Source organism: Panthera leo, chromosome A1 (assembly GCF_018350215.1).
Source record: "Panthera leo isolate Ple1 chromosome A1, P.leo_Ple1_pat1.1, whole genome shotgun sequence".
Lineage (NCBI taxonomy): Eukaryota > Metazoa > Chordata > Mammalia > Carnivora > Felidae > Panthera > Panthera leo.
This window is the reverse complement of record NC_056679.1, coordinates 187,661,569-187,674,324: the sequence shown is the minus strand read 5'-3', so window position 1 is coordinate 187,674,324 and position 12,756 is coordinate 187,661,569. Positions and strand designations below refer to the sequence as shown.

Sequence of the window (12,756 nt, the reverse complement as noted above, 5' to 3'; positions counted from 1 at the left end):
CCTGAGCCGAAATCAAGAGTCAATCGCTTAACTGACTGAGCCACCCAGGCTCCCCTGCATATATGATTGTATTTTATTTTATTTTCCTATATATATGACTTTAGAGAAAGGCCTTAAGGAGTCATCTTAGTCTGACTCGTTTTATTTTTTTTTATTCTGTTTTTGTTTTTGTTTTTGTTCTGACCCCACTCATTTTATAGTGAAGCCAACACAACGCCGGTGAAGTTAACGGACTTGGAGTGCATGGAACGTTGTTGGAATCCCAGCCAGCTACTTCTAAGCTTTGCAACTCAGGCAAGTTTTTTAACTTCTGAAGTCTCATTCGTCCTCAGTACAATAAGGATCATCACCTTCCTCCTGGAGATCTTCTGAGGAATGAGGGCCATAGCAGAGTTCAAACCTGCTGGCAGCCACATTGCCTCAGAGAGCCCTCTCCACGCCAGCCACACGTCTTCACACTCTCAGTCACTCGCCTGTTGTTCTCGCCCCCCTGGTGTTTATCCTCCCCTGAAATTGTTTATGTGGGTCCCTGTTGGTTTCATTCTTCTCCCTTCCTCTGCTAGAGCCCCGCAGCTAGGGCTGTATCTGGCACATTATCAGCATTTAATAAACGATTGTGAAATAAATGGCACTCTACAGTCACTCTGGGATTAGACCAAGCCCTGTTTATTCAAGTCACCACACGACAAATGGGCACTTTAGGTAAATTATTTCAGTAACTTTTGAGAAACCATCAGCCTCAGGGAGATGTATTTAGCTATGTGGACCTGGAGTAGTTCGTATCTCCAGGGCCTCAAAAGGAAGAGTAAATAAAATGAGGGTGTTTTGTAGCAGCACCTCCTTTGCTGGAAACTAGTGTCCAGGCAACCCCCAAGTACTGAGGGTAGAAGTAGGGAGAAGAGGGACGTCTGGGTGGCTCAGTTGATTAAGCATCTGACTCTGGCTTAGGTCATGACCTGATGGTTTGCGAGTTCGAGCCCCATGTCAGGCTCTGCGTTGACAGCTCAGAGCCTTGGAGCCTGCTTGGGATTCTGTGTCTCCCTCGCTCTCTGCCCCTGCCTCTCTCTCTCTCTCTCTCAAAAATAAATAAACATTAAAAAAAAAAAAAGAAGAAGAAGTAAGAAGGAGATAGACATGGGGAGGATAAGATAGAGTGGGGAGAATAAAACTGCCCAGGGTTAGATTGGCTTTTCTAGGATTTTCACTCTTGGCCACATATGACGTTGTTGTGTTGAGGTCTTAGAAATCACTGTGTTGAACCAAGGCAGCTTAGTAGTGAACTACATAGGCCCTGGGCCCAAAACTAGCTCCATCCCTTACCTCCTGTGTGATCTGGAGTCAACTTCTGAACCTCCATTTCTCCACGTGTAAAATAGGATGAAAATAATACAAGGTACTGTACAAAGTTATCCCATGATTAAATGACATCAGTCACATAAAGGTCAGCATGGTGTGCTGTTGAAATAAATTTCTAGGTCCAACATGAAGCCACTCCTGCCTGGGGGGCTAAGTCAGCAAACCGAAATTTAGGTTAGTTTTGTGTCCCTGTAAATGGTCTGGCAGACCAGAAAGGCAGTATACCCAGGCAGCCAATCCCCAAAGGCCAAGCTAACTCTGGGCTCTACACTCATTTCCTTGTTCCTTATTCATTTTCTATTTTTCTCTTCCTTGTTCCTTATTCTTTATCCTATAAAAGCTTCCTGCCTCCTGCCTCATTTTGCTGTTCTCTGGACCCTCGGGAACAGAGAGTACCTGCTTCATGAAGTGTTAAATACATTTGTTTGTATCCCCTAAATTGTCTCCTTTAATCATCTTAAGCAGTGATCAGCAGAGGGGAGCAGCTGAATAATTCTAAGCTACATTTTCATACAAATGAAATGTTGAGATGAAGCATAGAGACTGCCAATTAGTGTCGGAGCCTAGGCTGGAACTCACCACTCTTGGATCATGTTCTTTCCACTATCTGTGGTGGCTGCCATTTCTTGTCCCCAAGGGCCTTAGCTCTAAAAGGGAAGCCTGTATATGTAAAAAAAATAAATCTCCAGAACCTACAGGATGACAATTGAGACTTAGTTTGTACAGTACCTTGTGATTACAGGCTCCTCATAAAGAATATCCTACCCAGTTAGTCAAGTGCTTTCTCATGCGCAAGACACTGGTTGAATGCTTTAAGTGAATTATGTTATTTAATCTTTAAAGCAACGCTAGGAAATAGGAGCTGTCATGACTCCCATTTTGTAGATGTAGAAACTAAGGCCATAAGAAGTTTAACTAGTTGAAGGTCACGTTAAGAAAGTTCTAAGCAGGCTGGCTCAGTCAGTACAGCATGTGACTCTTGATCTCAGGGTCATGAGTTCAAACCCCACACTGGGCGTGGAACCAGTTAAAAAAATAAAGAAAAAAAAAAGGAAAAGAAAGTTCAAAGAAGAGCTATGCAGCTTTCCCTCCTTGCCCACCACGAATTGAAGTTTCACTATTAAAGTGATCCTGCCTAAGGATCATAGCTTCACCTGCAAAAATGCAAGACTATAATAAGGCTTGCCAGTTACATACATTCAAAATTCATGAATCTGTTTCCAGTAGAATCTGAGTTGAAAAGAATATTAGCAATAATAATAGCTAATCCCTGTGTCAACTATTGTTGTAAGTTCACTTATCCTTTAAAATAAGATGACAAAGTAGGTCCCATTATTATTTTTGTCTTACAGAGAGAAGTTAGGTGAGTGGCCACTGGAATGATGTAGCTGATGGCTAATGAATGGCGTGGAGAGCTGGCCCCAGGACACTGGCAGTCTTGTGATCCTCACTTCACACTGTCTTTCCTCTTGGCCAACTACCTGCCTCTTGGCCAACTACCTGACTACCAATAGGTCAATAGCCTATTTGTAGGCTCAGGTGAGCCTTTGGGAATCTGAAAAAAAAAAAAAAAAAAAAAAAGCCATAAATACTTTCCTGAGACACATAACTCTTTGTGATTTTAGGGGGTTCCCCAAACCTCCAATACTTATCAGAGAACCTCCAAAAAGTAACCTCAGCTCAACCCAAACTCTCTACCTCTTATCTCCCTACAACATCCCCATCAATGGCCTTCAGTCTTGCTTGACCACCTCCAGGAGTGGAAACTTTCTACCTCCCCAGGCAGCTCATTCTTCAAACAGCAAGATTCAATAAAAACTTCTTCCCTCTGGTGAGATGATGTCTGTCTCCCAGAGACCACTGCACAGAGCCTAGCGCCTCAGAGAACAAGGCAGCTCTCAGCTCCCAGACAGCCTCTTCCTGACAGCCCTGGGTCTATCCCACCCCACCCCTCCTTCCTGGAAGGCTTCTAACAGCAGGGTGTCCCAGACCTGTCATGTGGCTGCTAGTTTCCTCTGCAAAGTCTCCCCCTTTAAGACAGAAACACAGAGACAAGAGTGATGCTTCCTCAGAAACTGTCCTCATCCCTCCTGAGAGGGCAGGTATGTGTGGAGGAAACATAAAGCCACCTACAGCCGCCTCCCCATCCAAGAAGTACAGGTGCAGATACCTTTCTACTGGCTGCATCCTTGGTCAAGAGAGGGACTGGACCTTCTGGGCCCAGAGTAGTCTTTCTGCAAAATTAGGGTATTGTTTAGATTGGGGTTGCAAACCCAAATGCTCACTGGGCCAAGCTAATGATAGAAACATTTCTCTTCTGATTTCCTTAAATCACGCCACTCTCTCAGTCTTTCATTTCCTATTTCTGATGGTGTCAGATAGGCAAACTATCTAAAATAATAAAAACGAAAATGCCAAGGATGAAGGAAAATGGAAACTGGCACTTGGTCTCAGTGGAGGGGACAAGAGGGAACTGTAGTCCACTCCCTGTACACAGGAGCTGCTGACATTCACCATCAACAATTGGTGCCATGTGGACACACAGGACCAGGGTTAACAGACCTTAGTTTTCTAAAGAAGCTAGACATGTGAATTTTTATGTGAAATCTCCCAATTTTTAAAATGTTGGCTCAAATATTTCTTAAACAGTGGGAGGGCCAAATACAACATGTTCTGAACTATGAGCTGCCAATCTGCAATCTCTGGAGTTGGTGTTTTTAAAGCACCCTTTTTGCCGGAACATTCTGTGTGAGAAGTGAAGGGGGAAGCGAAGAGGGAAGGAGGACATGAAGGAGGGAAGGATGGCAAGAGTCACAGAGGAATCTCTCTGAGACTTGGCTCAGCCTCTACTGAGCCTCCAGACCTCTGCTTGTTGAGCAGAGGGTTGAGGGAGAGAGAGAAAGCCCAGCCTTTCCATTCTGTAAAGCTTTGTTTAGGTTAACCATGCTTTCCTCTTGCTTTCAGTTCTCACTTGGGAGAAACACAATGGCCCAGGGCCTCAGGAGTGTCTGAACAGGTCTGAACAGGATGCTCCAGTTGTGGTTGAAGTGGTGGGTCCTGGCTCCCAGGGCTGGTGGGGGGAGGGGAGACTCAGCACACTAGGCCTGAGCAGGGCTCCAGGCCTCTGCCTCAGGCTGGACTGCTCCCTGCTTCCTGGCTTGCTTCTAGCTCCTTGGGTGTCTTTCCTACTGGGCCTCTGTGTCAAGGAGGGAGTGTATAGCCCATGGTCGGTGTGGCTGACTGCCAGCCTGGCAGATGGCCAGAGCCCAGAGCTCACCGGGAAGGAGCATAAACAAGGCCCCTGGTGGGCAGCTGTGACCCAGAATCTTCCAGCAGAAAAACAGTGAGGAAGGAGGCAGAATCCCAGGGGGACCCTTTCCTCAATACCCCAGGCTGCCCAGGATTCAGGCATCAGCCTGGGACAGTAGGGGACTCCCTGGGGCACTAGGCAAGCAGCTGTCACAAAAAGGGCTGCATGAGTCCACTTTTAAGGTGTCTTTTAGCTCCAACCTTCTGAAACTCTGTGATTCTATGACTGTATGATTCAGCTTTCCTTGCTGTAGACTTTGCTGTCTATAGAGGACATCTGTGGTTTTCCCTTGCCTGGAATCCACTCCACTCCTATTAGTAGCATCCTCGTCATCTTTCCAGAAACCACCCCTCCTCCACTCTTAGTCCATACAGTTTGGGTGAGGCTGACCTGGCCTTTCTACCCCCCTGGCTCCAGGGTAGGCACGCGTGCCAGGCCTGGTGTGGCTCATCAGCCAATTTCTTCTGCTTGCTGGGCCAATGAGACTCGATCCAAGGAATTTTGCTTGAACTCTTGGGAAAAAAGGAACTGCCAACAGTTGGTTTGGTGCACATCTGGAACTGCTGGAGACCATCTGGTCATGACATGGGAGGAGCTTTCTTGAGAATGAAGCCGTCACAGAAGACAGCATGGAATGAGAGGGAGAGAATTAGAGCTGGGGAGAGTGGAATGGATTAATTAATTAACTGATGTATATAAGAGAGAGATCAAGACCTGAGATGACAAAATGGGTTGAGCCCCTGGATTCAGCTTCAAGACAAAATGGGTTGAGCCCCTGGATTCAGCTTCAACTGATGCAGTATCCCATCCCTGGACTTTCTTTTCTTTTCTTTTCTTTTCTTTTCTTTTCTTTTCTTTTCTTTTCTTTTCTTTTTTCTTTTCTTTTCTTCTCTTTCTGCAAGCTCTACGCCCAACATGGACCTTGAACTCACAACCCTGAGATCAAGGAGCACATACTCTACTGACTGAGCCAGCCAGGCACCTCATAATCCCTGAATTTTTCAATGATATGCTACTGTAACACCAAAATTATTTGGGGTAGAAGGCATTTGAATTCCTGATATGTCTTATCTCCCTAAATGCATAGCTTCTCAAAAGAACTCATTGTTATAAATCGCCTCTGGGAAGCAACAAGGAAAGACTAACTCAAGACTAGAATCACCACACCTAAACAGACATTATCACAAAACTATCATCTCATCTGTTCTCCTAAGGGCCAACTTATCTTCCCTCATGGTCATTTGTTTTCCTATAAACCCTTCTCCCTCCTATCGCCTATGAGAACCCAAATTCTAACCACCTCCTGGAGTCATTTTTTCTGTGGTCAGATCTTTTTTTCAGTTTAATTTGCAGACCCCAACAATGAGCCTAAGAGGGTATAGGAAAAGTTTTTTATAAGCAAAAAATCTCCCTCTGACAACAGCTTCCATGACTGCAACATTCCACACAAGTCTATGAGTTACTCTATAATTTACCTAAGAACTAAATTTTCTCATCTATTTTTTAGGACAGAGAGAAGCCAGAAGTGACCTGGGACTCTGAAGACCTGCGCCGGTTGACTGAAATCAGAGTGATTCGCCCATGAAGACTCAGATGTCCTGGCTACATCCCTGCCCTGCCTGTACTCCCAACATATACCCTAAGCAGTCATGGTCAGTGCCCAGACCTGCAAAGCAAATGGCACAGGTCCCAGTGTTGCCCTTTGTTGATTCATTTGTGGGGCGCCTGGGTGGCTCAGGTGGTTAAGTGTCCGACTTCGGCTCAGGTCATGATCTCATGGCCCATGAGTTCGAGCTCCTGCATTGGGCTCTGTGCTGACAGCTCAGAGCCTGGAGCCTGCTTCAGATTCTGTGTCTTTCTCTCTCTGCCCCTGCCCTGCTTGTGCTCTCTCTGTCTCTCAAAAATAAATAAACATTTAAAAAAATCAATTATTGATTCATTTGTTAATTCACCACTCACTTATGGAGCACCAGCTGTGTTCAGAAATGAAGTTCTTTCATCAGAGATCTTAGGATTTGATGAAGAAAACAGACCAGTAAAAAGAATTTAATCAGAATGTGATTAGTGTTATGCCAAAAATAAGCACAGTGAAGAGGCCTCTACACCAGGAAAGAGCAGCAGGCATGTCAAAGAAGCTTCCTGAAGGCGGTGACCCCTGAACTGAATTCCATATGTTGAGGAGTCAGCTGGATAGAGGGTAAGGAAGGAAGTGCTTTCCAGGTGGGCAAAAGGAACAGCATGAAATACAAACTCAAGGAGACAGAAGAGGCTGTGGTCTATCAGAGGAACTGTCTGGCATAGAGTTGGAGTGGGGACAGGTACAGGGGGTTCCCATTAGGGACATGCTAGGCTGCTGTTTGACATGCTGGCTTTGCTGAGGACAGCTTCCTGCATGTACAGACGCAAGATAGCAAGCATTGTAGCTCAGCCCCAAACCTGAGCCCAGAGCAAAAAGCCTGACTCACGCCCATGGAAAAGAAAACAAGCTAAGAGATCCCCAGCCAGGGTCCTCAGTCAAGGGGCTGCAACAGTGTCCTTGAGTACAAGTATCTCTGAGCTCCTTGCCCACAGAGAAGGCTTGGACCTTTCTGTTGATAATAACTGTACACCACTGAAGGCAGGACCCACAGCAAAGTCTGCCATCTTCTCTCCACCCCCTCTCCTTCTAGATTCTTCCCTTCTCACCTATGGCCTTGAGCCCTGGGGGGCCTGTGGGAAAGGAACTATCCTGGGTAAAAGTAGGTCTTTTGGAGGCAGGAGATCCTGGGTCCTAATCCTGGCTGAGCCATTAAGTGTGACCTTCTTACTCAACCTCTCTGTGCCTAACTGTTCCTCTGAAAAATAAAGCTAATAATAGTACAGATTAAAGAAAGCAATGTATAACAGGTGACACAATCACGAATTCATTCATTTACTCTTTTTTTATATTTCCCGTTCCTTGGGATCCAGATTGTTCTAGGTGCTCTGCTGATACTTTCCATCACAGAGCTTTGGTCTCATCTTGGCCATAGGGGTGGGGCAATGACCATGCCAGCCAATCATGATATCCCCTTCTTGGCCAGGAGTGATTGGTCCCTAGTGTGGACTCAAGACTCCCACAGGCCAACCAGAGTCTGCCTTGGGGAAAGATCTCTTCTCCCTGACGTTCCTGGGCTAGAGAATAAGGATTTAGAGAAAGCCCGTCTGTCTGTGGATGAGATTACTTCTTATAAGGGAATAGAGCCAAGATGATGATGCTAATGATGATGAGGACAGTGATGATGATGTAGTACACATCAGTATGCACTGTTTCCAGCCAAATCCACTCGAGGACTTCCCAGTTCCAGGAGCCAAGTCATTAGCATTTTCCTTAAGCCAACTGAATTGGGTTTCCTTTATATGCAGATACAAAAATCTTAAGTCATTTGTCATGAAAAGGCCAGAGCTCAGTATTGGCCACGGAAGAAGAGCTCAGTGATTGGTCACACAAAGAGGGTGAAAATGACCCCGTGCTTCCTTTGCCACCACCTACCTCTTTCCCTCCCCAAACACAGACTCACCCCTTTCCTTCTGGCCTGGGGAACAGGCTGCTGACTGTTGGCCTTCTCTTTGCAACAATGGGCTGGGGATGAGGGACATGGTGACAGAAAGGCCAAACCACACAGTATCAGGCAGTCAGGTTGGGAGCTGCAGAAGCCTCGCGCAAGGTCCCCAGCCTGGCCCCCGAAGGTGGTCTGGATTGGCTTCAGGATAGAGTGGGCACAAACTGAAGTCTGACTGGCCTAGTCTGAGTCACGTGGTTACATTTATGTGGCCTCAGTCATTTTACCTTTCTGGTTTCTGTTTCCGTAATATCAGGACAATAATAGCCCCTTTCAGAGAAGTTGTGAGGGCTAGATGAGACAAAAAACAAAATAAAACAAAACATTATTAATGTTGTTACTATATCCAAGCAGTGTTCTAAGCACTTTATAAACTATTAGTTGAATTAACCTTGACAATAAACTGAGGAGGTAGGTACATTATTGTTCTCACTTTACAGATGAAGGAACTGAGGCACGGAGAGGTCAGTTTCACAACTAGTATTTCATAGAGCTGGGATTTGAATCCAGACCTGCTCACCGACCACATGCTCACCCACCCAACAGTAGTGGTCCAAGGCAGGAAATCAAAACTCACAGCAGAGAGCTCAAGAGGAGTTAATACAGGCAGGGGAGCCTGGGTAACTGAGTCGCTTAAGCATCGGACATTTGATCTTGGCTCAGGTCATGATCTCCCATGAGATGGAGCCCTGAGTCAGACTCCGCTGACTGACGGCTGGCTCAGAGCCTGCTTGGGATCTTCTCTCTCTGCCCCTCCCCCGCACGTGCACATGAGCTCTCCTCTCTCTCTTTCTCTTTCTCTCTCTCAAAATAAATAAGTAAAAAAAATATATATGGGCAACTATTTAATGAGGCTAGCAGGGATGGAAACCAAGGACAGGTGGGGCAACCTAGGGACTAACACCTGTGGGAGATCACTATTTGCCCAGGGCTGAGTAGATGTCACTTCAGCCCAAGAGCCATGCTGCGCGGAGCCAGGACGCTGAAGGAAGGGCCATCCTCTGGAGTCACTACCAGAGACTGCGGAAGTGCTGGTGCTGGGGATACATCCTGACATCCGCCCACCCCCCCCACCCCGCCCCCAGCTCTCTAATCTGCCGGGACCTCCCATTGGCCGAACCTCACAGAAAACGAGTGGGTAGGGCATCCTGGGAAATGTAGTTCAGTCCTAGATGCTGAGCCCAGCGGGGGAAGGGCAGAGAATGGATCTGAGACCAAACAGTAAATGACATGCATACATGCTGTACAGCCTCCTCATCAAAATACAGGGCACATGGGGCGCGTGGGTGGCTCAAATAGTTGAGCATCCGACTTTGGCTCAGGTCATAATCTCAGGGTTCGTGGTGTGAGCCCCGCATCAGGCTCTGTGCTGATAGGTGGGAGCCTAGAGCCTGCTTCAGATTCTGTCTCCCTCTCTCTCTGCTCTGCCTGCTTGGGCTCTGTCTCTCTCTCTCTCCCCAAAATAAATAAACATTTAAAAAAAGAATTAAAAAAAAAGAATCAAGAGGCTTCAAAGGTAGAGAACAGCAACAATAACAAAAATGCAGGGCACATAAGGATGATTGTGCCATAAATGGGAATGGAAGATACACACTGTGGGGGCAAGAATTTAGGTCCCTGACTCCTGGTTCAATGCCATGGCAAGCCCAGGAGTGGAACCCAGCAGCTGTGAGCATCCTGTGACACTGAAAAGCAAGAGGAAGAGCAAGTGGGACTCCTGATAATACCTCCTCCTCTTGGCCTTTGCACATCTGGAAGCTTCTACAGAGAGCTCTGCACAGCTGGGTGCAGGACCTGCCCCAGGAAGCAAGCTCTCATTCTCTTTAAAGGGGGAGCAACCCAAATCACCTCAGCAACCACTTTGGGGTCTGAGAGAAACAGACGCAATTGCTGCTGGAAATCAGGAGGCAAATAAGTGGGTGAGGTGCCTCCCAGCTCCCCACGTCCTCCTTTTACAAAGGCCATCATCCCTGTCCCTGCAGGGCCTTGTCGTTCCCCTCCTCACTGCGGGCCCCTGCAGGACCTCAGTGGGCAGCTGGCAGGCAGCTACCACCTGCTGCCCTTGAAGCCGGCAGGATCCCACGGGTGATGGCATGAGCAAGGGCAAAAGATGCAGGTCAGAGTGCAAGAGAAGATGTGGAGGCTGAGCCTGTCCTGCTGGGATGTAGTAGAGATGGTCACAGGAACCCTGCCCTTTGACCTGGAATTCTGCCTCTAGGAATTTATCACACAGGTAACTTTACCCAAGGGCACAGAGACTTCTGGACAAGGTTACTTACTGTAGTGTGGGTTGTGATTAGCAGAAGACTGGGGGGGAAAAGCAAGTGGCCAATTTGATTAAACAAATTAGGGTGCATTGGAACAATGGAATGCTCTGTGCTCTTACAGGGAATGAGACCCTGCTGAAACAGGCTGATCTCCAAGATAAATTGTTAAGTGAAAAAAGCAAGGAACAGAACAGTATGTCTCGTATACTCACGCTTTGCGTGGGGGAGAGTGTTTTTATGTATATTTATGCAAGCATCTATTGCTACCCAAACCCATTTGGTTTCTGAATTCAGATAGTGAGGGTTCCGATAGCAGGGGATGCTGCATTATTGGAATCTTTGACTCCTGCATTTCGTTTCAGATAGCAAATAGCAAGCGTTTGAGAGCAAATAGCTAATCTGAGAGGCTATCTGAGTCCGTTTGGTTCCTGAGTTGGAGAAGTGCTTGGATAACCTGAGTAAATAGTATGGATATCTCTATATGTATAAAACTCTCATGTCCATGTATATGTGGGCTCTCTCTGGGAAGATACACAGGCAGTGGATTAGTGGTTGCTATTAGGGAGGGTAATTCAGCCCTGAGGGAATGGGGTGGAAGGGAGACTAATTTTTCAGTTTACATATGTGTTGTGATGGTTTTAAAACATAGCCCCAACATTCTTTGACAGGTGGGGTCTCTGTCCCCTCCCACTCAATCTCAGTGGGTTTACACCTGCCTAGATCAATAAAGAACTGTAGAGGTGATGCTATGTGACTTCTAAGCCTAGGTCATAAAAGGTCATGTGGCTACATCTGGTTCTCTTTGTTTGCTTCCTCTGAGACAATCTCCGCCTCCAGCTCTACTCATGTTGGGAGAAGCCCAAGCCACATGGAGAGATGCCATGTAGACACTGTGGTCCACAGTTCCATCTGAGCTCCAGCTGATAGCTAATATCATATGTCAGGTGTGTGAGAAAGCCATCTGAGATGTTCAGCTCCCGTCGAGCATTCAAATGACTGCACCTCCAGCCCCTGTGTGACCACAATGCCACCATACCAGAAATCCCAGGTAAAAACCACCCATCTGAACCAAGTCACACACAGAACTGCAAAAGACAGGAATACAATGCTGTTTTAAGCTGCTAAGGGTGGGAGTGGTCTGTGTGGTGGGAGTTGATATTAACGGAAACATATATATTAGCATACATACCACTATTCAAAATTAAGAGTATTTTCCTTGTAAACATACAAAGGGCAGTGCTACATGTTTACTCCTCACAAGGTACCACCATTGTCTCCACTGCCAGATGAGAAAACTGGAGCTCTGAGAAGTTCTTGAGCTAGTTGTCCAAGAACACAGCACAAAAGAGGCAGCCCTGGGATATGAAACTAGGAGACCTGCCAGCCCCGGGGTGTTCACTCCTGGGACCCTGCTTTCCTGGTTCACTGTGCTGTGTGCCTCACTTTCCTCAGGGAGGGGGTGTGGAATAGGTGAGGGTTCGAAAGGCCCAGCCCACTCCAAGCCCCCAAGCAGGTGCAGTGACACAAAGGGGTGAGGGTGAGCAGACATGGTGGTGGGGTCTGTTGGGAGCTGCCTCTACTAGGCTCTGGGAAAGTCAGCCCAAAGTTGCCAGATCTTTTAATTTTTTAAAGGCAACTAGAAATCAGATTTTTATGTGCAATCTATTCCTATTTCATTGTTGGCAACTCTTTTTTTTTCTTTCTTTCTTTCTTTCTTTTTTTTTTTTAACTGTGCAGACTGAAAAGCAAAACAAAAACAAAAGCCTGCCGATTTGTCTTTCTGGACTAGGAGGTCTCCAGGGAATTTTCAACTCAGACATCTTGATTTTCAGCAGAACCTCTCTGGGGAGAGACTGCAAATCCCAATCCCAAGCGGCTCCTATCTGAGAAAGGAGAGGGTGGAGCCAAGGTGTAGATGCCTCAACCTCTCCCGCCACTCCCCTCCCTCCCCTTGGTGGAGAGGGAGCAGGGGGTGCTGGGGAGCAGGGGGTGCTGGGAAGCTGAGCCACGGCGAGCCCAGGGGAGCTGGCCGTGCAGGAGGGCAGCCAAGCCGCCCTGAATCCGCCTCCTGAACCGTCCGCCTTCCCAGAGCTGTCAGTCAGCTCCCTGGGCACTCAGGGAGACTCAATTTCAGTTGCAATGGGAAACCGCCCTGGCCCCTCACCAACTGTTTCTCCACCTCTTCTGTTCACCCACTGCTTTTCTAATGGGAACCCTGCCCCTGCCTACTACCCCAGTCGAC

At 47.1% G+C, this 12,756-nt stretch overlaps 2 protein-coding genes across 4 annotated transcripts in view; one reads left to right on the top strand and one right to left on the bottom strand.

The window, feature by feature from the left end:
- PWWP2A (PWWP domain containing 2A) overlaps nucleotides 1–12,756 on the bottom strand; it is a 128,239-nt gene that overhangs the window by 66,916 nt on the left and 48,567 nt on the right. The gene's annotated exons all lie outside the window — the stretch shown is intronic.
- Nucleotides 9,721–12,756, top strand: part of FABP6 (fatty acid binding protein 6) — a 41,853-nt gene continuing 38,817 nt past the window's right edge. For both annotated transcript variants that reach the window (XM_042947938.1, XM_042947929.1), the window contains exon 1: nucleotides 9,721–11,562. In XM_042947938.1, coding sequence (XP_042803872.1) covers nucleotides 11,539–11,562 — 24 coding nt within the window. In that variant the 5' untranslated portion in view covers nucleotides 9,721–11,538. The remainder of the gene's footprint in view (nucleotides 11,563–12,756) is intronic.